General features: G+C 44.8%; 1 protein-coding gene across 2 annotated transcripts in view; it reads right to left on the bottom strand.

Annotated features, from left to right (window-relative positions):
* The window catches only part of Mbtps1 (membrane bound transcription factor peptidase, site 1), a 54244-nt gene extending 31900 nt beyond the window's left edge, over window positions 1-22344 (bottom strand). Inside the window, exons 1-6 of one of the 2 annotated variants that reach the window (XM_075977433.1) lie at window positions 22169-22344; window positions 9591-10078; window positions 7928-8185; window positions 3857-4060; window positions 3449-3559; window positions 3012-3121 (exon numbers count right to left, since the gene is read on the bottom strand). In XM_075977433.1, the coding sequence (XP_075833548.1) occupies window positions 3012-3121; window positions 3449-3559; window positions 3857-4060; window positions 7928-8185; window positions 9591-9753 (846 nt within the window). In that variant the 5' untranslated portion in view covers window positions 9754-10078; window positions 22169-22344. Of the gene's footprint in view, window positions 1-3011; window positions 3122-3448; window positions 3560-3856; window positions 4061-7927; window positions 8186-9590; window positions 10079-21950; window positions 21988-22168 lie in introns of those variants that run through there. The other variant, XM_075977434.1, reaches the window with a different exon arrangement.
* Between the last annotated feature and the right edge of the window lie 2445 nt (window positions 22345-24789).

A 24789-nucleotide genomic window follows, 5' to 3' on the forward strand; every position in this document is an offset into this window, starting at 1 on the left:
ACTAGACCCAAGGAAGGACTGTGCTGTATGCTGTGTCTCCCCTCAGAGGGTAACAAGCAACTGTCTACCTTATAGCATGCCTTTTAGGACCAACCTGAGCTTCTTACTGCCCTTATATTCTAAGACACTGCTGTCACATCAAGCATTTCTACAGTTTAAGGCACCTGCCTAACACCCTTCATGCCTAAAAGACTGAAGGACAAACAGGAGCAACCAGGGTTGCATCATAGTATCATACCACCACACCAGTGTTATGCTTTCCTTATGTTATGTAAATGAAACTGTTTTTCAAAATACTACTTCTACCTGTTTGTTTAGATTCAAGCTAAGCCAGGCATAGTGGCTCACAACTGTAATCCAGGCATTTAAGAGGCTGCAGCAGGAGGACTCCCATGAGTCTCAGGCCAGCCTGGGCTACATAGTGAGTTCCAGACTAGACTAGGGCTACACTATCTCAAAAGCAAAAACAAACCAACCAACCAACAACAAAAACATAAAACCAAGTTCACAGTGGGCAGAGTAGTGCAGTAAGAAAGAGTATCTTGAAAGCTTCTTTAAAAAGTTAAACTGTATGCTGACATGAAAAAGAAATCCTATGAGGCAACATAAGAAGCAAAGAACACTCCCCACAGGGAGGCTGGGGAGTGAGCTGAAAGCCACTGGAAGGAACAGGTGTCATCACTGTGCTTCTTTTTGATGTGCTAAAGCTCAAAAATCAAATTTAAAAATAAGGGCTGGGGTGCTGGAGAGATGGATGGGAAAACCCAATTCAATTGTGTGTGGGCTCACAGGGCAGGACACCCAGGGGAAAGAGCACAGCACTAGTTTGCATTCACTGCTCTTCTGCTTTGTAACTGTGGATCCTTGTGACCAGCTCCTCAAAGTTCCTGCCACCCAGAGTGCTGACTACGAGGAACAAAACCTTCAGCTGTGAGCTAGAATCAATTCTTTCTCCATTAAGTTGCGTTTGACAAAATATTTTGTTACAGCAACTGGAAAAAAATTAAGCAGGTCAAGAGCTTACTATGCAAATATGAAAGAGTCTGATGCACACATAAAAATCTGGATGTGGACTCGAGAGATAGCTCAGAGGTTAAGAGCACTGACTGCTCTTCCAGAGGTCCTGAGTTCAAGTCCCAGCAACCACATGATGGCTCATAACCATCTATGAGATCTGGTTCCCTCTTCTGGCCTGAAGGTGTACCTGCAGGCAGAACATTGTATACATAATAAATAAAATCTTTAAAAAAAAAATCTGGATGTGGTAGCACATGCTTGAAATCTCATAACTAAGGGAGGCAGATCCCTGGGGCTTTTCTGCCACCCCGACTAGCCTAATGGGCAAGTCCCAGTTGTTTGAACATTAGCCTACACATTTAAGCTGGAACCAATAGCCTGAATCAGGCCAGGCCTCCCTGCAACTCTCTCTAGAAAAAAAGTTAAGCAATCTACACTGTGACTTGACAGTTCTCTATTTATGGTACCAAGCTCTTTGCCTTGCATGTTACACTGAACTAAATCACATGATCTGAAACTTACTGCCAGCCTGATAATTTCTTCGTTCTTGGGATGTGAGAATTATGCAAGTGCTCAGAAGCCTGCGTTCTTTTTGTGGGGAGGGGGATTTTCAAGACAGGGTTTCTCTGTGTAACGAACAGTTCTAGCTGTCCTGGAGCTAACAGATCAGGCTGGCCTCGAATTCACAGAGATTCACCTGCTTCTGCCTTCCAAGTGCTGGATTAAAGGCGAGTGTTACCACAGCCAAAGAAGTTCCTCTGACCTCCCCCTAGCAGTGATCTTCCCCTCTTTCCTTTTCTCTTAGTCTCACTCTTTTTTTTTTTAATATTTATTTATTATGTATACAATATTCTGTCTGTGTGTATGCCTGCAGGCCAGAAGAAGGCACCAGACTCCATTACAAATGGTTGTGAGCCACCATGTGGTTGCTGGGAATTGAACTCAGGACCTTTGGAAGAGCAGTCAGTGCTCTTAACCTCTGAGCCATCTCTCCAGCTCCTCTTAGTCTCACTCTTAACAGAACCGCTCTCTTTCCTTCTAAGGTCCCATAATGCTTAGATCTCCATATACTGTACTGGATGTCTAATGTTCTCTCTCACAGAGTAAGGCCCTCTCTCTTAATGAATGGCATCTTAGGAAGGAACTAACTTCCTGGACCAACTGCTGCTGCTCTTCTTTCTCTTTATCTAGTACCAATGAGAGATCCTGTCTCAAGAAACATGTAGAAGTCAGGAGTGGTAATGCAGGTCTTTAATCCCAGCACTCAGGAAGCTGAGTTCATGAGTTTGAGAGCAGACTGGTCTATACGATAAGCTTCAGGCCGGCCAAGGATAGACAGTGAGACCCTGCCTCAAAAACAAAACAAACAAACAAAAAACCCCAAGGTGGATGGTGTTCACACATAAATGAGTATCACAACTAAAACACACAAACACACACACACAGAGAGAGAGAGAGACAGACAGACAGAGACAGACAGAGAGAGACAGAGAGAGAGAGAGAGAGAGAGAGAGAGAGAGAGAGAGAGAGAGAGAGAGAGAGAGAGTGCAGCCTCTTCCTTTGTTTCCAGATGAAATGAGGAATGAAGCAGCAAACTTAGGTGCTGGAATACTAATACGGAGGTCAGTAATGTAAGTCCTCATTCTCCAGCAGTGGGAACTAAATGGGGGTGGGGGTGGGGTATGTATATCATGAACTATGCCATCAGTCCATCACGGAAGACCAAGACCATAGCCTAGAGGGTTCAGGCAAGACTGACTGTGAAGAACAAACAGAACAACAAACCACAGTGTCCTTGGAGGAAGGTTAAGTCAGCAGGACTGCGGTAGGCTGATAAATGCAGTTTTGAGGAAAGGACATACAGAAGACAGGACAGTGTGAAACAATAAGGAAGGTTGTTACTCCAGTGTGCATTTACAGTGGCTGCACAATGGTACTTTCTGTCAGAGCTCAGCCCTGATCATCACATGTTTCAAGGCCCCTCAAACACCTACCTGAGTGTTGGTAAAGACCCTGAAGATGTGCAGCTCTGCATCTGGGGCAAATCCCTGGCACTCCCTCATGCTGGCAATCACACCTGCAACAAATGTGCCATGACCCAGCCCTGCAGCCACAAGAAAAGAAGTCCTGTGAGACATCTGAGAATGCACAATGAGGTAGAACACTCAAAACCATGACCATACACTCCTGGTCTTGGAAATACATGAGCAGCCTCTGCTGTGGTATGCCCCTCATAGTCCCGACACCACTGTTCTGACTCTCCTTTGAGGGCAACTCTACTGGTAACCCTTCTCAGAAGCTACCTCCTTCTTTCCTAGCCTCTACTTCAGCAAAGCTTCTTAGTACTTGGACTTGACTGTGAAACCACAAGCCAGCTCACAAATACTGGCCTCCAGACCAAAAGCCCTGCCCTCACTTGACTGGGACCTACCATCATCCAGGGTCCGCTCATTGGTCCAGTTGGTTCTCTCCTTCACATTCTTGAAGTGTGGATGCTTCTCACTGAGCCCAGTATCAAAAACAGCAACCCTGACATTAGCACCTTATTCCAAAAAGAGAAAACAGCAAACAGTCATATTGGGAGAAATAATCTTTCTTGATTTCTACCCATAAAACACCATTCCTCTGAGGGAGCCACAGAAACAGAAAATCAAGGACAGGCCCCTGGAATAGGACAGAGCTCACAGGTTAAGTTCACATACTACTATAAACAGGGCTGTTCTGCTCTTGTCAGCAAAAGAAAGGGATTCTCACTTGTTCTAAGTTTCATCGCGTAAGCAACCTAGCAGGCGGCCTCCTATGATGCTGACTGTCCAAGTCCCTGGTCTGCAGTACACACCTGTGTATCCCATCTGCCACAGCACATCTGCCTGCAATGTCTGTGCAACCTGTCGAGGAATGGCTCTCAGCAATCGTCGACTTGAATGTCTTCCTGTTGCATGCCAGAATCCAGAGCCCAGGGAGAGACTGGCTCTTTTCAGGGGTCGTGATGACTGCCACTTCTGGCTCCACCGGGTTTCATTACATGGCACAACGGGGTCGGCTAGTGGCAAGAAAGAGCATGATCAGAAACCAAGAGGACAGGCGCACACACGGTGCTCTAAGGCAAGGTCACCTTGAAATCATGTTTCAGAACTTTCCTCAAGGCAATCACAACTATGGGAATGTTCAGTTGCCATATTATACCCAAATGACTCTTACAATTTTAAAACGAAGGGAAGGCAGAAAAAGACTTATAGTAACTTTTACAGACACCCTGCTAGGGGTCATGGTTTTACACATCTGTAACCCCAACACTAGCAAGGCTGAAATAGGAGGATTACACATTTAAAGCTACCTAGGCTATACTGCAAAACCCCGTCTCAAATAAATAAATAAACTTTTTTTTAAAAAAATAAATTCAAGTCAGGGTTTCTCTGTGTAATAGTCCTAGCTGTCTTGGAACTCACAGAGATCACTGGCCTCTGCCTCCTGAGTGCTGGGATTAAAGGCATGTGCCACCATCATCAGCCCATAAATAAACCTTTTGTAATACTAAACACTAAAGATAAAAATCATTCTCACCAGTGGCCTGCCCCCAAGAGGCCAGAAAAAAGGAAAATGACCCAAGAGCTGGCCACTGGAGGACCGGCAGATTTTACAGCACTGCGTGATGGACAGGAAAAGGCTGCCTTCCCTCACTGAACACACCTCTGGTCAGACTTCAACAGGAACTTTTAAGCTATGTTCTGCCCAAAACTCAGTAATTTTTTACCTTTTCTCATTTCCCTTTTCAAAACCCAAAAGAACCAGGAAGCTAGAGAAGGGTCTGAGGTAAGAGAATACTCTGGATCTATTTTGTGCACTTTTGCTAAGATCTGTCAAATTGTACACCTAAATGATGAATTTTAACACCTGAAAAATTCCTTCATTTAAGAAACAGTAATAGCCAGGCAGTGGTGGTACATGCCTTTAATCACAGGACTTGGAAGGCAGAGGCAGATGAATCTATGAGTTCGAGGCCAGCCTGGTCTATAAAGTGAGTTCTAGGACAGACTCCAAAGCTACATAGAGAGACCCTGTCTCAAAAAACCAAAATGAATTAATGAATGAAATAAAAATAAAATATTATTATAAGTGTTCATTTTACTTTTCAAAGTCTATGTTATAACTGATGTGGGAGTGTCATATATCAATCTGTTGATTTCATTGGTTAAGCAATAAAGAAACTGCTTGGCCCTCATAGGTTAAAACATAGGTGGGAGGAGTAAACAGAACAGAATGCTGGGAGGAAGAGGAAGTGAGCTCAGACTCAACAGCTCTCCTCTCGGGAGCAGACGCCTCCGAGAGAGACACCATGCTCCCCTCTCCTGGGCAGAGGCGGGGATAGCTCTGCTCTCTGAGGCACACACGATGAAGCTCTGACCCAGGATGGACGTGGGCTAGAATCTTCCCAGTAAGACCGGTGCTCACAGATTATTAGAGATGGGTTGATCAGGATATCAGAATTAGCCAGTAAGGGCTAGAGCTTTAAGGGCCAAGCAGTGTTTAAATGAATACAATTTGTGTGTTGTTATTTCGGGGCATAAGCTAGCAGGTGGCCGGGGTGCTGGGGACGCAGCCCCGCCGCTCCAAATTAAAACATATAATGAAAAACAAGTTATATTTTAAAAATCTTAATTTCATTTATTAGTGTGGGAAAGCATATACAACTCTGAGTCACCTCTCTCCTTCTACCTTTGCATGGGTCCCCGGGATTGAACACAGACTGTCACTTACATGGCAAGCACCCTTACCCACAGAGTAACCTTGCTAGCCCTCAAATCAGTTTTAAGAAGCAGTCTGCACTACTCCAACAGTACTGATCTAAAGCAAATGACTCTCATTGTTCTCAAGCCCTCCAGGCCATTCCCATGAAAGTATGGAATGTGGAAAGAGGCGGTCAACCCCATGAAGCAAATGTCTAAAATGACAGTCCAATTCAAATCTATCTGCACTGAGTTTCCCAGGTGACTCTAGTCTTTAAGTCAACAGAAGGGGCAATCCCAGAGACACTGAGTAAGAACATTTAGATGATGGGAACAGTCTGCTCTGCTTGATCTTAAACAGAACAAAGCACTCAAATTAAATAAAATAGTGAGGGGCACAGACCATGTCATATGAATAACCACTGAGAGAACTTGGGACCATTAGGTTGGACAGAAGAAACTGATGAAAAGAACAGCAAGACATCTGCAAAGAACAGATGATAGCCTAGTTAGGGTTACTATTGATGAAATACCATAACCAAGGCAAATTGGCGAAGAAAGGGTTTATTTCAGCTTACACTTCAGGTAACAATCCATCACCAAGTGGAGTCAGGACAGGAACACAAAAAGGGTAGAAAGCTGGAGGTAGGAACTGATAGAGAAATCATGGAGGGGTGCTGCTTACTGGCTTGCTACATGGCTTGCCCTGCTTTCTTATAGAACCCAGGATTACCAGACCAGAGATGGTACCACCCACCATAGTCTAGGCCCTCCCACATCAATCAGCAATTAAGAAAATGCCTTACAGGCTTGCCTACAGTCTGACCTTATGGAGTGCTATGGGATAATGGTCTGTACCCTGTCACTTGTATTTTAAACAAACCTGATTGGCCAGTAGCCAGGCAGGAAGTAGAGGATGGCAACGAGAATTCTGGGAAGAGGGAAGTTTCAGTCTGCAGTCATCACCCAGACAGACGGAAGTTAAACATAGAGTAAGCAAGATGTGACTGCCTTGCAGAAAAAGGTCCCAAGTCATGTGGCTAACACAGACAAGAATTATGGGCTAATGTAAGTTATAAGTGTTAATAAGAAGCCTGAGATACTAGGCCAATCAGTTTATAATTAATGTAGACTCTGTGTGACTTCTTTGAGACTTAACGACTGCGGGAACCGGGCAGAACAGAAACTTCAAGACAGGGTTTCTCTGTGTTAACAGTCCTAGCTGTCCTGGAACCAGCTCTTGTAGACTAGGCTGGCCTCAAACTCACAGAGATCCACCTGCCTCTGCCTCGTGAGTGCTGGGATTAAAGGCATGGACCACCTTTTTTTTTTTGGTAGGCATTTTCTTAATTGAGGCTCCCTCCTCTTAGCTGACTTTGGCTTCTGTCAGTTTACATAAAACTAGCCACCACAAGTAGACATCTTTATGATGTCATTAACATCTCAAGCGAAAAAGATATTAGAGTTTTGTCTTAGGGTCAGTAAGACAGAACCCAATAAGATCCAAAGTAAGACAGAATTCATCCAACATCAACATCAACGTGAAGCAAAACCTGAACTCAACTGCTATCACATGCTGTGAGTATACTGCTAAGCACTACACCTGGCACTATTTCACTTCAACCTCTGAGAACCAGTAGAGTGAGTGGCCAGTACCTCTCTCTGTTAGTAGAGAAAAATGAAGCTTATGGTGAAAAGGAGCTTCCTGCTCAAGGCTATAGATAGCACAATATAGTACAGATGCTGAAGAAAGGAACCCCATAAGGATGGCCTAGGCTTCATGACTAGAATCAGGCAACTCTAAGTTTCCAAAAACATTCTGGAGTTCTCAAAGATGAATGAACCAAAATGAACAGGAAGCTGCATTAAATGATAGTGTATGTAGGCACCTGGCTAAATATACCAAGCTTGAGCTGGTTTTCCTGAGTTGTTAGGGAACTGCTTTGGAGGTGGAGGCATGAACACATGGATGGTCAGAAGTTCAAGAACAGCCTTAGTTTCATAGTGAATTTGAAGCCTGAGCTACGGGAAACTGTCTTAGAAAACAAAACACAGAAATTGCCTGAGAAGACAACATTCTCCACTGTAGAACTGTGAAAAACAACACAGATGTCTCCAAATCACCCTTAGCAACTCTGTGGTGAAAGCCAAGCAGTAGCATGGCCTGTGCTCACCATACTTACATTCAGCAAACTTCAGGGAACGAAAGACTTTCCGCTGAGGGGTCACCCGCTTGATGTTTGGATGATCTTCAAGTGTGAGCAGCCCAGCCTTCTGTTTCTCTTTTATCTGAATCACCTCAAAATCACTAGGGTAGTCACTGGATGGGTTGTTCCGAGGTATAATTCTCCAGTTGTCTACTTCACTGCTTTTCAGAGCGCTTGAAATAAATGAGTTTCTAGCTTTGGCTGTGAAGTACCCGTTGAAAGCCACAATATATTCTGAAATCAATGGTCACAATAAAAGTAAGTACTTACATACATATTTGAGTATACCTAATCTGAATCTTCACTTGCAAAAGAACAATGTACCTCAAAGACCACGGCAAAACAAGACCAAGCAGAAAGATAAGTGTAAAATGCCATACACAGTCGGATGGTGGTGGCAATTGCCTTTAATCCCAGCACTTGGGAGGCAGAAACAGACGGATCTCTCTGAGTTCAAGGCCAGCCTGGTCTACAAAGTCAGTTCTAGGACAGTCACCAGGGCAAGAAAGAAAAACCCAGTCTTGAAAAACCAAAACAAACAAACAAACAAACAAACCAAAAAACCCAACCTGTAGGCAGTAGTATGCAGAGTTCTGGTTAAAGCTGACATACATGAATCTTTTTTTTTTTTTTTTTTTTGGTTTTTCGAGACAGGGTTTCTCTGTAGCTTTGGAGCCTGTCCTGGAACTCCCTTTGTAGACCAGGCTGGCCTCGAACTCACAGAGATCCTCCTGCCTCTGCCTCCCAATTGCTGGGATTAAAGGCGTGTGCCACCACTGCCCGGCATACATGAATCTTAAATCACACAAAATATACAGTTCAAACCCAAACACCCAACTATTTTTTTAAACATAAGTATGGGTCTGACGAGCTGGTTCAGTAGTTAAGATCTTGCAGAGGACCTGGCTTCAGTTTCCAATACCCAAGTCAGGCTGCTCACAACCACCTATAATTCTAGCACCAGGGAATCCGATACCTCTAGCTCCCATAGGCACCTGCACACATGTGCATATATCACACACATATATATAATCAAAATACATCTTAAGAAATATTAACTGGGAGGATGGAGGGCTAGAGAGTTGGCTCAAGGGTTAAGAATGCTTACTGCTCTTAGAGAGGACCCTGGGTTCAGTTCCCAGGACCCACACGATGGCTCACAATCATCTTTAACTTCAGTTCCACAGAATTCAAAACCCTCCTTTGGCTTCCACAAGTGTCAAGTGGTCCACAGACATTCATGCAGGCAAAACATTCACACAAATAAAACATTGTAAATTGAAAAATAAAATAAACAAAACTCCCATATCTATAGAAATTTGACAACACTAAAGAAATGTAGTTTTCCAACGGGGACAGGAGTTCAGAGAATGTACAGCTGTTTGTTCTACAGAAGGTGAAGACAAAGACAAAGATTCTTCTGCCTGGGGCTTGACTTCCAAAGTGATGCTCAGTACCTGCATCAGCACCCTCCGCTACAATGGCAGAATGGGAAAACACCTTAAGCAAATGTTAATACCTATATGGTGTGCACTCATTCCATTTGAAATTTACCACAGAAGTGGAACAGAAATTAATATCTATATTAAGTTTGAAAACAGTAAGATGGGAGGGCCCAACAATGAAAACAGTTCATTACCATATTCCACCACAGTTGAGGAGAATTCCACCTTCAAAGTCAGGTGGGAACAGCTAAGGCATGGGGCCTTTTCAAAAGCTTTCTTCCCCAGCCTATCACCGAGATGCTTCTTCCCGCAGAGCAAAACCACCAGCAGAAGAAGCCAGATGTTAATGAGCTTCATGGTCCTAAGTGAATATGGTCATAAAATTGTAAAAATTCAAATCGCACTAGGTTCTTCCTTGATCAGAAATGAATTCTTGTTTTGGCTAAAAGCTGCAACCTTACTGATCAGCCACCCTACAGACTTGTCCAACGTAAAGAAAACCTCAGTCCCATAGTCACCCACGGCTTGGCCCAAAAAGAGGCTTTCATTTCTTTCTCCGCTTCTTCTCCATCTTGGACAGAGGCTTCTCTCATTAGGGCAGAGTCGACTAAGTCCTAAACTCCATTTGCGCCACAGGCCCAAATCTAGCAGGGACGCCCAAGCAACCACTCTGTGAGCCGATCTGAAACAAAACAGCACACAGAGACATCATAAGCATCCTGACCAAGCCAGATATGACAGTTATAGATGCAACTTAAATGGAAGGGTCAGTACCCCAGTTACAAAACAGACAAATGAGAACACAAGAAAGACGCCACTCTTTTTGTTCAGATTTACTTACACCTCACTGCTGTTCTGGAAACATTTCAAGACAGTTCTCCAAGAAGTAAAGAGGAAAGAGGGAGGCAAGTGAAGAGACTAAGGGCAAACCAGCTAACAAAAGGAACATGGAGCAGGCTAGACTAGCTAGAAAGGAACAAGAAAAACCATCCTTCATGTCCCAACCTAAGCTTCTGCTTTAGACTCTGTTTTCCAACATGTGAAGCTCTCCATAACCAGGGCATGTTACCAATCAGCATCTACAATTTTTCAGTCAAAAGCACAATCTATAGGTCCTTAGTTTCTGCTGTAAATTGTAACTAAGTACAAACTATTTTCTAGACAAGTCATTTTAATAGGTTAAGAGACATTGCTTAAATGTAGTCATATTTTAAAATACTCTCTACCAATTTTATGGAAGGGGCACAGAGTCTTCTGTAGCCATTAAATTTATTTTACCTGAAGCATCAAACTCAAACCAGTGTAATCTATTATAAAATCGGATTAGCTCTTTACTGAAAGTGGAATAGAGAACAGATTGTGAAGCAAGTTATTGTTATACATGTAAGACAATATAAATAACATATATTGCTATATGTTAATTTGAGTATAAAATTTCCCGTGGACTTATATGTCTCTCAAAATATCGAAAGTACAGGAGGAACAGCTGTTCTTTACAGCCGTGGCAGTGAGGGCTGAGTTGCTACAAGGTGACCAGCAAATGCAGCTCACCATCATATCTGTGGGGAACAATCAAGTCAGAGGAGGGGGCAGAAAATAAGTTAAGCCCTTATTCTGATACAAAAGCAAAACAACAACAAAACCAGACAGAGAATGAGCTACCATCAACCAAGATGAGTATCAGTTAAACTCAGATTCTTCTGGCAGAAACTGGTACTTTAGAGTAAAGAAGAGGTTTTGGCTTCAGCAACTGCCTGTTTGTACTTCTGAAACAGGAAAGGGACAGAACAATACTGAGGGAAAAGGACCTAAGCACATGTTTAAACTTTATCAGTAGGACCTTCACTGCTGCACTATCCAATAATCTGCAAAACCAGCCACTCTAGAGCCCACACCAGAGACTGGGCTGCTGGAGTTGCACTCACAGGAGAAATAATGATATCTATCACAACAGAAGGACAGTGAGAATGGCAACCACAAGAGCAAAAAAGTAAAACAAAGACCCAATAGGAAGACCAGAGGTCAGCTAAACCACCTTACACATTCTGCAGAAGTCGGAAGTCCTAGCAGAGGCATCAGGGAACAGAGTCTCAGAAAATAGCCCCTAAAGATCACTGGTCAAAGAATACACAGCCAGTCACTGAAGTAATGTAATGATAGTTCTAATGCTGTAGTAAGTATGCACTTTACAAAAGATACTGGAGAACTGTTCAGTGATTAGAACTGACTGCTCTTCCAGAGGATATAGGTTTGATTGCCAACACCCACATGGCAATTTACAACCATCTGCCATTCCAGTTACAAGGATCCAAGGCCCTCTTCTGGCCTCCCTGGGCATTACATATATGTGGTGCACGGACACACATGAAGGCATGAAGGCAAAGCACCATAAAATTTTAAAAATGAAAAAAAGAGAGTAACAAAATTAATCTCTTAAACCCTTCTGCCTTAAAAGAAAGAATCTGTAAGTTAGTGTAGAAATACATAATGTGAATGTTAGTGAACAATACTTGTGAGAGCATCATAGTAAATCACTTTTAACTGCAGTAAATCACTTTTAACGCTGTCCTTGATAACTCTCCCACAGGGAGACAATCAATTTCTATTATGATGTATTCTATGCAGAAGAGACAGTTGATGTTTACAAATGTTTGTGTTTTAAAAAATAAAGCTTTCCTGACGATCAGAGAAGCAATGTAGCCAGACACTAGAGAGATCTTTAACCTCTAACAAATCCTTAGACTGACTGCTTCAGACTGCACTGAGTTCCTGTGTCCTCCTGCCTTATATTCCTCTATCTGTCCAGCCATATCACTCCCGTCTCCACCTACCTAGTGCTGGGATTAAAGGTGTGTGATCCTAAGTGCTGGGATCACCTTTGTGTGAGCTTTGTTTCTCTTTTTTCAATCTTTGTTTGAATCTAGTGTAGCTCAGGGTGGCCTTGAACTCACAGAAATCTGTCTGCCTCTGTCTCTGGTGTGCTAGGATTAAAGGTGTGTGCCACCACTGCCTGGCCTCCAGTGGCTTAGCTCTGCACTCTGATCTTAGTTATGGGAAATGGGACAGACACACAGACACACACACACACAACAATCAAAGGGCACTCTGTCTTTATTACTCACTATGCCATACCATTTTATAGGGCTTACCCAGTAAGGTACTGCCAATAAGGTACTCCCCCAGGAGACGAGGGAGGGAGGGAGGAGAGAAGGGCAGGGAAGAGAGGGAGAGGGAAAAGGAGAGAGACAGAGAAAGCCAGGGACACAGTACTGAATGTGTGAGAAAGCAAAGGAAGCCAACCACAAACCAAGCACCAGGCCAAAGGCAGGAAAGGAAGGTGTCAGAGAAAAGGTCACCCAAGCTGAGATAGAGTCCCTTTAGGAGTGACAAGAGGACGCTTTTATTTCCTTGTGCAGAAGCTGAGCTGGGGAGAGAACACACAAGGCACCATAGAGGGAGAAGTGGTGCATCTCCGGGCAAGGAGAACACAGAATATGCACAAGGACCAATAGGGCATCCTGTCTAAGGAGGAAGGGGGTTGAAGGAGGACATTCCAGAATGCAGGCATCAGTAGCCAAGAGGAGTGAGCATACACAGCCAGAGAACAAGGCTGCTGAGCAACTGCTCAGAGCTCTGCACTGTAAAGGCAGAAGGATCAGAGTACTAGACAAACCAGGGCAGAAACCTCTGACCTCACAGAGCTTATCTTCCAGTGTGGGGATGCAGATAAGAAATAAGTAAATACAGCTTAGCTGATAGCAAGTGCTGTGCTTAGAAAGCAGAGAAAAGAAGGAACAGGGCAGCTAAGAGGGATGCACCGTCAGCCTGAGTGCCACAGAGACCCCAGAGAAAGTATTTTTTTTTAAAGATTTATTTATTATATATACAGTGTTCTGTCTGCACGTACATATACCTGCAGGGCAGAAGAGGGCACCAAATCTCATTACAGATGGTTGTGAGCCACCATGTGGTTGCTGGGAATTGAACTCAGGACCTCTGGAAGAACAGCCAGTGATCTTAACCGCTGGACCATCTCTCCAGCCCCCAGAGAAAGTATTTTTAAGTGGAACCTAAAGGAAGTAGTTTGGGGTGAGAAGAAAAGCAAAGAGGCCAGTATGGCTGAGCAGAATCCAGAAAGGGAAAGGAGGGGACATGAAAGAACTGGGGACAGAAACTGGAGACAGAGTAGAGACAATCCTGAACATCAGAAAGGACCTCAGCTTCTATTTTGAAAGGGAAAGGAAGACACAACTGACCACTCAGCCTTCTAGGAGAAAAGAATACAGGGGACAGGGGATCTAGTGGAAGATCATGGGTATAAACAACCCAGGGAGAGAAGATGCTGACTTGGACCTTAAGGCAGAGCCAACAAATTCTCCTGATGACCAGATGTGGGAGAATGCAGGCAAGCAACCAAAGTTACAAGGATAACTTTTGCCTCTGAGATGAAGACTACATGGAAGCTGGCTCAGGGGAACACCCACATGAGAAATAAGTTGTGGGCACCTCTGATTAGGATACTCAACAACACTGGGAAGCAGGCAGAGGTTGGCTGAATCCTGGACCACAAGCACCTCTTCTCTGGGAAAGACAACAGGAAACAGGAGAGACCAAAAGAAAGCCAAAATCAGACTTCCATAAGGAAAGTCTGGCCACTGGTTAAGTCTACTGACTTAGTTTTAGAGGGAGAGGGAGACAGCTTAGCAAATAAGGCCACTTGCTGCCAGGCCTGTCTATCTGAGTTCCATCCCTGGAACCTACATGATAAAAGGCATGAACCAGCTTCCACATATGTCCTCTCTGATCTCTACACTAGTACCTATCCATACATACAAAATAATTTTTTTTTTGATTTTTCGAGACAGGGTTTCTCCGTAGCTTTTTGGTTCCTGTCCTGGAACTAGCTCTTGTAAACCAGGCTGGCCTCAAACACACAGAGATCTGCCTCTCCCTCCCGAGTGCTGGGATTAAAGGCGTGTGCCACCACCGTCCGGCAAAATAAATGTTTTAAAAATGTTGCTGATCTCTTCCAGAAAAAGGTCACACTAAATGAACAAGTTGCTCTGGTCTGACTGCACTCCACCAACCCCACCTACTCCAGGAACTTGCTCTCCACACCCCACAGTGCTAGAAGGAAGTAAGGAAAGAAGGAAGCAGCTTCAGGTACAAAAGTCTCCTGAGATAAATGAGCAAGTTGAAAATGACAGAAAATGAAAACAGCTCTGCTGTGTAGACACAGGTAACCTACTTATTGCTCTCAAAGGTGAAAAGTCCAGGCTCTTAGAAGACTTACTGTGACTGGCATGAGGTAGAAAATTACAGAGCCTAAGGTTTCTACAGGTTCCCAATCCTGGAAGAAGGCACAAATAATTTTCCTTTATGGCTTTTAATTCACGACTCAACTGTTAGAAGACAGTGCATGGGGCCTGGGCACAGGAAGCCAATCATTTACCACTAACCCCTGTGCTCTTGGGCCTGTGTCCAGAGAGATCCTAGCCCACAGACATGTCCAGTGGGGCTTTTAAAGAAGAGACTGCACTCTGAGAGCTGTAACACACCTATTCATCTGTATCAACAACCTATGGTGTCCAAGCTACGACCCCAAGAAGTAAACAGGAGCCACAAGACATGCTCACTAGCTAATGGCAAGTAGACATTAGACAGGTGTGTATACATAGGTTCACACACAGGGAGAAAGAACGCCACTAACTTGTCCTTTGCTTTCTGAGTTAGTATGTTGAGGACAAGGAAGCCACAGAGGCCCAGTTAGAGCTGGAGTCAAGCAAGTAAGAAAAGTGTGTGAAGAGAAGGCCACCAAAAACTAAACTAATTCAGTATGAACCAAAACTGAAAGGCTGGTGTGAGCTCAAGGTTTTCAGATGTACTCACAGAGATGGAGAAATAAACACGGGTACATCCCATCTACCAAGAGGACACAGCAGCAGTGCCATGTGTTGTACCCCCAAGAAGGAAGCCCACCACCTTGTGCCCAGATGGCTGAGTACCACTCTCCAGGGAAAGAAGTTGGGATCCTTGATGGGACAGCTTAAGGATGGGTGTGACTAGATGAGATGACTGTGGAACCCCTTGTGCCAGACAGTGAAGCAGTTCTCACTCAGAGAATGGAAATATGTTGCCAGGAGCCAGGGTGGAGGGACTCTCCCTAGCAAAATCTGGGACAATCTGAGTTTCACAATATATGAGTAACAGAACATAACTCCTTGAAATTTCAAAATGGGAAAACAGTCTCCAATGCAAATAGAGTGGAAGCTTAAGGAAAACTCTGCTATTTACATAGTTTCAAATGCCTCCCACTAAAATACGTATTTACAAAGAGGAAGAGTGACTTCACCACATTATCCAAGCCAACCAGCTAGGACAAATCCACCCCCTCCCCCAGCAGTGGCACTGAGAAGAGCCCTGTCTATTTTTGAGGTTCCCCCCAAAGCTTTTGCAGCAATCAAAACATGAGGAGGCATCAGATGAATCCCAAGGGCCATTTCATGCAGCAACCTAACAGTCATGGGTTGTACAGTGTCACCCAGAGCAGGGCTATAGCTAACACTGGCTAATATGAAATGCGGAGTGCAGCTGACCATGGGGATATACTGAGGGTCCAGCCCCCAACCCCTAAACTGAGACTATGCAAACCCTTTATATAAAACAGCACAGCACTTTCACAGAAACTGCGCACATCTACCCATATTCTACAATTTATACCAGATTACTTTTAGTACCTACAAAAATGTAAGTGCTGAATGGTTCTGCCTTAGAGAACAAAGGATGTTCAGAATAGACATATCCCAAAAAATTTGTTTTTTTAAGTCTTCTTTTATCTCGTGTACGAGTATTTTATGTTCATGGACATATGTACCATGAGCATGCAGTGCCCATGGAGGCCAAAAGGCAGCATGGGATCCACTGCTGCTAGAGTTACAGCTGGTTTGTGACCTGCCACGTAGGACCTGGGAACAGAACCCAGGCTCCTTGCAAGTGCTCTTAACCACTAGCCATCTCTCCAATACCCCAAAGAATATCAATCACCACGTGGCTGAGTATGAGGGATTGGGACACTGGGGAGGGAGTGCACACCCTATCTCCTACTCTACAGAGCTGAAATGTTTTCTGAAAGGCTTCAGTCAAAAACATTTTGTTCAAATTAGCTTTAATGTTTTTACCATTTACACTGTAAAAAGCCCAAAACAAACAAACAAAAATAAAAAAAAACAAGTAACTTTCTTTCTGAAAAAAAAAAAGCTGAAGCACCTAAAATACAGCTCATACTTAATAATTCAACAAATTCAGCAAATATTTTCATGTAATTAATGATTTTTTAATCTCCAAACTATTTGTCAACATGCACTAAGCCCTTAATACTGACATAGAAAGATTCCTGACCAGGAATAAAAACTTAACACTCAATGAGCATTTCTTGGTGGCAATTGAGATTCAAATTCATTGTCTTTTAACAATTCATATAACCCTCATAACATCCTGTTATTATCCCCACTTTTGGGTGAGAAAATTGATTCCTAAAGGAGGGATGCCCTTGTTGCTCCTATATTCTGTTGTTGAGTGGGAAAGGTACGTGGGCATCCCAGAGTCTGGTTCACAGTCTTCAGAGAGAAAGAGTCTACTGTTTTGAAAATGCTCCCTAGGAATTCAGTCCAACATGCATGAGTCTGAAGCCTACTCTTTACATCCAACGATGTAAATGCAAGGTTGTAATGAGGAAAAATTAGAGATTATCTAAGCATACAATAATAGGGGACAGGGGAATGATTACGGTTTGTTTCAACTATAGAATACCCTGCAGCAATTTTTTCAAACTGTGCCTTGAGCCAGACTGAATCATTGTCCCCCACAGATGTCCACACCTAGCCAATGTGACTTTAAACAAAGATTCAGCAGGATATGACCACCCTCTGGGAAAGGCACCTTCCATCCTCTAGTCACTATAAGCGCTCTCTATCCAGCCAGGTGCGTGGTTCAGGTGGGGTGATAAACTCCAGAGTTTAGTTCTTTTGTTAGAAAGAAGTCAAGGAGCCAAGGATTATAAGTAGCTTCTATGAACAGAAGGAACTAGATTCTTTCCTGAGCCTCCAGAAAGAACCAGCTGTCAATACCTTGACTGACACAGGAAATGTATGTCAGTCTGTGCTAGTGCTAGGAAAAGGAGAATGTGCTAATGAAGTATTAAAGAAACCAGTTCATGTACAGAATGGACTAAACTGCCCCCACCCCCACTCCAGTTTTGGAGACAGATTCTCTCTACATAGCCCTGGCTGTTTTGGAACTCACTATGTAGATCAGGCTGGCCTCAAACTCAGAGATCCAACTGCCTCTGCCTCCCAAGTGCCCGCAAACCGACTTTTAAAATGCATTCATGGAGTTGGAGAGATAGCTCAGATTAAGAGTACTTGCTATTCTAGCGGAAGGCATAGGTTTGATTCCCAGCACCCACATAATGGTTCACAGCCATCTGTAACTCCATCTCTATCATTCTCATCTTACCTTTGTGGACACCAAGCAAGCACATGGTACACATACATACATTTAGGCAAGATAAAAATAGAAGTTAATCTTAAAAGTTTTTATGCATTTATGTACACAGGGAAAAAAAACAATCAAAAGATAACTAACAAAATGATACCTCTAAGCCGGGCGATGGTGGCGCATGCCTTTAATCCCAGCACTCGGGAGGCAGAGGCAGGCGGATCTCTGTGAGTTTGAGACCAGCCTGGTCTACAGAGCTAGTTCCAGGACAGGCTCCAAAGCCACAGAGAGACTCTGTCTCGGAAAAAAAAAAAAAAAAATGATACCTCTAGCAGGATGACTTACCCTTTTCCACTTTATTACATTTTCTTTACAGTGTAGAAATAGCTTTTATTATTTTTATAAATAGATGAATCATACTGTTTATTATTTTAAATAAATCATTTTAAATAAATTTTAAAGAAAGAAATCATATTTTCTGATAAGATAGCATAAAAATTCAACTGTTTGCTAAGCATGATTTCTGCAAGTTCGAGACCAGTCTGGTCTACACGGTTCTAGGACAGGCAGCACCACATAATGAAACCCTGTCTCGAAATAAAAACAAAAAGCTACATAAAGGGGGCTGGAAAGATGGCTCAGAGGTTAAGAAAACTGGCTGCTGTTCCGGAGGTCCTGAGTTCTATTCCCAGCATCCACATGATGGCTCACACCCATCTATAATGAGATCTGGTGCCCAGAACACTACATACATAATAAATAAATTTTTAAAAAAAAGCTACATAAAGAAATCCTGTCTCAAAAAAAACAAAAACATAAAAACAGAACAACAAAAATCAACCATGTCAGACTTAACTATTTTGAAATACAGAGTGATCTTAAACTAATTCTCTCCAAAAGGCTGTTTCCACAATTTGTCTACAGTAGCCTTCCCAGCTAAGGGAGGTCACTGTTCCTTCTAGAAACTTCATAGGCATACTAACTTGTAGGGCCTCTTGAGGCTGCCCCTGAATCCAACAAGTGTTGATCAGACTTAATTCCCAGGCATCCTTGTAGAAGACCTGGTTATCTTCTACAAAAAGCACACCCAAAGGATAGGCCTTCCACCAACGGTTTAACATGAGCACGACCACACCACTCATAGATGAACCCAAGATGAGTCCAACATCAAATATTGAATGGAAAAGACACCTGCACATCAAGAACGGATGCGGCAGGGTGCATGTGTAAGAGGGAGAAGGAGAGCAAGCTACAAGAGGCAGCTAATGTCCCCTTGCAGCTCTGAAATTCTACTTACAATGTAAAAAGTAAGAGAACATCACCAAGATTATAGTCCTGGGTATAATTTAAATATATCTGAAGTTATTTGCTTGAATATAACTTTAAAATCTAATTCAGATGAAAGGAAATGACCCTTATCACAGTCATCTAATTATGTCACTATGCCCTCCCTGTTAATAAACTAGTTTACTGAAATAACTCCAGTGAAGGCTGTTTAAACCATGAAAGGGTACTATTCAATTTAATTAAAAGTTGGCTGGAAAACGATTTCTTTTGTAACTTAATTGCACACTTGGCTGTATTCCCACTGTTTAACGGGCTAACAATTAAGCAGTGTCAGAAGATACTCTCTTAAAATAAAGGTGCATATGGAGGTCTCAAGGAGCCGTCAGTCAGCACTATGTGAACAGAGAAGCCGAAGCATTTTCTGCCTGTCCCTGCAGAGTGTGCTCTTGGCTCTCAGCAGTCTCTCCCAGTCCTCAGACATTTAACAGGTACCAGCCAACCACAGATTGTGCCACCAAACTTCCTACTCTCCTCATTTTATCTGAAACACATTTCCTTAAGGGGGAAAAAAACATTGTCAAAATTAATAGAGCCTGAGTTTGGAGAGATGACTCGATGGTAAAGAGCACTTGCTGCTCTTCCAGAGGATGGGGTTCTATTCCCAGTATCCTCATTGCTCACAACTGTCTATAATGCCAGTTCCAAGGGATTTGATGCCCTCTTCTGGTCTCCTCAGGCAGTGGCGCACACACATACATACAGGCAAAACTCTCACATACATAAAATAAGTAAATAACAATAAAAATGATTAAAAGGGCTGGTCAGACAGTCCCATGGGTAAAGACACTTACTATGCTAACCTGATGACCTGAGTTTGATCCCTGAAACCAACTCCACACTTGTCCTCTGACCTCCACAAGTGTGCTGTGGCACATGTGCACCTATACATATCATACACACATAGGTTTGAGAGTCAAAACAGACTGCGCCACTAGGAAAGAAAAAGCAACTCGTTTCTCAGTTTTTTAATCTGCCTCAGTCTGTCACCTCCCAAAATCTGAACTTCTTAGAATTTCAGATCACTGGTTCTGAACCCATCTATACCACCTCAGAAAGGATACAATAATTAGCAACCAAGAGTTGCTAATAGGGAGCTGGAGAGATGGCTCAGCAGTTAAGAGCACTGGCTGCTCTTTCAGAGGACCCAGGTTCAATTCCCAGCACCCACATGGCACCTTGCAACTGTCTTTAATCCAGTTCCAGGGGAGCCAACACCTCAAAGAGACAGGCATGCATGCAGGCAAAACACCAGTGCACATAAAACAAAAATAAATACATAAATCATTTTTAAAAAGTTGCTAATAATGTACAACTTCCTCCCCAAAAGAAACCACTAAAAACACTCCTTGAAGGACCTGGGGGGGGGGGGGGGGGATGATCCAGGAGGCACGAGGACTTGAATGCAGATTCCCAAAATTCACACAAAAAGCTGAGCACGCCAGTGCACACCCACAATCCCAGCACGGGGAGGCAGAGACAGAACCATCTCTGGGGTGCACTGACCAGTTCAGAGTCCCTGTCTCAAAAAACTAAGGAGGTGCACGAACAATGAGACTCCTATAGAGCTCTGGCCTCCATATTCAAGTGCGCGCACGCACACACGCACACGCGCACACACACACACATACATACACACACACACACACACACACACACGCACGCACGCACGCACGCGCGCACACACACACACACACACACACACACACTTCCCCTTCGGGAAGGGCGGTCTACCGTCAGACTAGAATCAAAGAATATACGGACATGATGGCAACAAGAAAAAAGAAAATGACTAGAAAACACCCTCCTTCATTCCTAGGTGACGGGGTTGGGGGGAGCTGCCAACACTACATCACCTTTTTGAACAGTAACAGCCAACTCTTGCTTATGCAGGATGTCTGAGGGCTGCGGGGTCCTAATGGGTACGAGTGCAGCTCAGGTAGCCACGTCCCAGAAAAAAATAAAATAAAACAGCTCTGGGGCCAAATGTGTCACATACTAGAGGATAAAATTTCCGTAGCAAAGAGTGTTCCACATAAATGGAGGTAGGAGGGATGTGGGCTGTTATACAACGGAATATCACTTATCCACAAAGAGGATGAAATGATTCATGCTACAACCGTAAAAAAAAAAAAAAGGACTGATTCATGCGACAAGATGAATTCTGGAACTAGGGCACCAAGAAACCAGGCACAAAAGGCTACGCGTGACTCCTGACGATTCCCATAAGGCAAATCGAAGAAGACAGTATACTGGTGATCAGCAGACTGAACATGGACACTGACGACAACAGGGTCCCCGGGGTCTCGGGAGTGGTTCTCCAAGTGGCTTATGGTGCTGACACTGAGCAGTAACACTTACGTGACCCCTGTGATAACTAACGGTAAGGGAGGTGTGGAGGGCACGTTTTTAATTCCAACACCACAGGCGGAAGGAGGATCGAGAGCTCGAAGCCAGCTTGAGCTATAATTAGACTTTGTCTCAAATACTATGATTTTTCCCCCGTGTAAAAAGTAGTCGTACAGACTTTAATGGAAGGAACTGCTTTTCTCTCCATCCGGCTTCTCTTTCGCTTCCTAATCTAGAGGCTGGCACCCAGGATCAATACCTTCAAGTGTTCCTCCTGTCACCTCAAAGCGCCACTCGGGAAAAAAACAAAAACAAAACAAAAAAACCTACAGTAAATGCCAATATGAGCCTTAACGTGCACGGACCTGCAGGCCCGCTCCCTGGGGCTCGCAACCGCAGGGCCCTGCAGAGAGGAGGGCGGCGCGTGCGTACCACGGCGCGCAGGCGCAGGCCAGGCCGCTGCTCCGCCTGCTCCGGGCGAATTTTTGGCGAAGCCACAGCGGTGGCCGGCGGCCCCCACGCGGGGGAACGAGCGGCCGGGCCTAGGGCGCGGCCAGCTCTCGCCCGCGGCCAGCTGACGTACCTGCGTTCGCCTCAGGCTCGAGGTCGGCGGGCCGAGGGGAACGGCGCCACCGCCGCCAACACGCCTTGACTCTCCATTCGGGGGATGTTTACTCGCAAGTCTCGCGAGACCACGCCGCTGAGGTGGGACAGGAGCAGCGGCCTGGCGTGCCCCGCGCGCCCGCAACCTGCGTGCGCGCTCCCGATGTCCAGGCGCCAGAGGTGAGGAGGTCCAGAGATCTCGCGACATTTGCGGCCCTGGGGCGGAGCGAGGTCGGGTCGCGCTCTAGCAATGGGGAGACACCGAGTCTTATGGTGGGCAGCGGCCGGCTTGCTGGCCTGCAAAGTGGGAAAAGGGACCTGCCGTTGCGAACGCAAACTCCTGAACTACGTCCATAGCCCTGTTGGACCCTAGCGTCCAATCACCGAGGAGGAGGAGGAGGAGCCGCCCCAAGAGACCATCTCTCACATCACAGCTGATGTAAAAGCATGAGGATTTTATTAATTCTGCCATGACAGGGTCCTCCAGCATTCGGGAGGCTAGAAGACTCTGAATGTCTGTTACAGGCTATTTTTAAAGGGGAAAACTACAGAAGGGAGGGGTGTCTGGGGGGTTGTTCTTTAACTTATGATTGGTTTATACAAAGAGCTATTACCAATAATTGGCTGGAGAGTGGTTGCCAGATCAGATGAGGTAAGGAAAAACTTTTGAGGGTAACTTTGCCCCTTTCCCAGGGCCTAAGTCAAAACATCAGTCACTGAGTCAATACCTAAGGGTTATCTTGCCCCTATTCAATAACTGAGTTCTATTTGGAGAACATTCACAAGGACTCAGGGAGATGATGGAAAGTTCCCAACATTTCAGTACGTGTGTGGGCAATTGTTAGGTCCTTGGTTCCCAGGGGTGAAGGGGGGAGCATTACTGCTGAGACTGAGAGTTGTCAGAAATGGCTTCAGAACTAAAGTTCTACAGCCCCAGCTTAGTGGCCAGGGTCTATGGATCCTGCTAAATTACCCATCATGACCCCAGCGCCTGAAGGCCTCCAGTGGCCTGGGTCTGTGCACCCACCTAAACTAACACCATTGCTGTTGAGATGAACCAAATTGGTATGTTCTCCTAAACTAGCCCGTGGATCCAGCAGCCGGGATGGCCTCTGATGACCCTGTTTGTAACTACTGCCGGGGCTGTCTGCACCTTGGAAAACAGGAAGGACTTTTATAAGACCAAATATTTACCGTTTTGAACAAAACAGCCAGGGTGAAAGTCTGCCTGGCAGAATGTAGTAGGATAGACCTAGTCTCAGCCTTAATTTAGTACTGAGTTGGACCACAGTTGGCCCTGGCACATCCTATGTGTGGACAGCCAGCATGCTTGGGTGATGTGACTGAACCAGATAAAATGATGGAGGCCACAAGCCAACCTAGAGTCCCAGGCTCACAACCTCAGGAGATGGGCCTTGACTACCAAGCCTGGTGTAGAAATTGGGTTGTTCATTGGAACCAGCAGCTGAGCAATCTTCCTGAAAGAGGATCTGGAGCAGGGTGCAGAGGAGACCCCGTGCAGAGCTCCTTGTGCTTTGCTCCTCAGGTGCTCCGTCAGAAAGTTCAGTTTGGAAGCACGAGAGATGACTCGGCCGTTAAGAATTCACATAAATCAGGCATGATGGTGCACACCTTTAATCCCAGCACTCAGGCAAGGCAGGTGGATCTCTGGGTTTCAGGCCAGCCTGGTCTACAGAGCGAGTTCCAGGACAGCCAGAGCTCTGTCTCGAAATACTGTGTGTGTGTGTGGGGGGGGTGCAGGTAAAACGGCACACTACTCTTGTAGAGGACCCAAGCTTAGATCCTGCAGCCACATTAGGCAGCTCACAACCTACCTGTAACTCCAGCTTCAGGGGATCTGATGTTTTGGGCCTTTGTGGGCACCTGTACTCCTGTGCACATGCGCACATAGACATACACATTTTTTAAAGGCCATCTTGAGGCAGACATATGGTCTGCAGATGTAGCCCCACACCTTGAAAACATACTGCATTTGTTCCCAGGCTCCAGCATATCCCATGGATAGCCCATCCTGCGTGAGATGCTATGCCGAGACCCTACTGCCTGCCCACTGGCAAGAACTTCAGTCTTGCTCTCTTGCAGTACTCCCTACTACGTCACCACTCTCCCAAGGGGGTCAAGTCACTCCGCTACCTGGATCCCAGGAGCTAGAAGCCTCTTGCTGATGCAGGAGAAACTAGGAACCGTAAGTTGATGGTATAAAGGATCTGTTAAGCCTGCTTAGGAAAGATTGAGTTACACACAGCAGACTTTAGCTAAAGGAGTGCTCGAGGCTGAGCAGCTTGCTCACCAAACTGTAGGAAAGCAACGCTTGTTAGTTTAGGGTTGCTGAGTGTTTCTGTTAAGGTTTGTTCACTAAGAATGCCACCTGCAGAGCCATAACAAAAGGAAACAGCCAGGCTCACAGCTAGCCCTCAGGAACACTTCCATATCAAAGAACATGCCTCTGTTGGACTGTCCAAAGGACAGCACTGGGTCACGTCACCACTGAACTGGCTCTCATTAAGTCCAAGTCTTCTTATGCAGAAGAGAGATTTTCTGCTGAGCAGGCAGGGTGGCCCTGGTTAACAGCCTAGCAGC

Source organism: Microtus pennsylvanicus, chromosome 6, assembly GCF_037038515.1.
Source record: "Microtus pennsylvanicus isolate mMicPen1 chromosome 6, mMicPen1.hap1, whole genome shotgun sequence".
Classification (NCBI taxonomy): Eukaryota; Metazoa; Chordata; class Mammalia; order Rodentia; family Cricetidae; genus Microtus; species Microtus pennsylvanicus.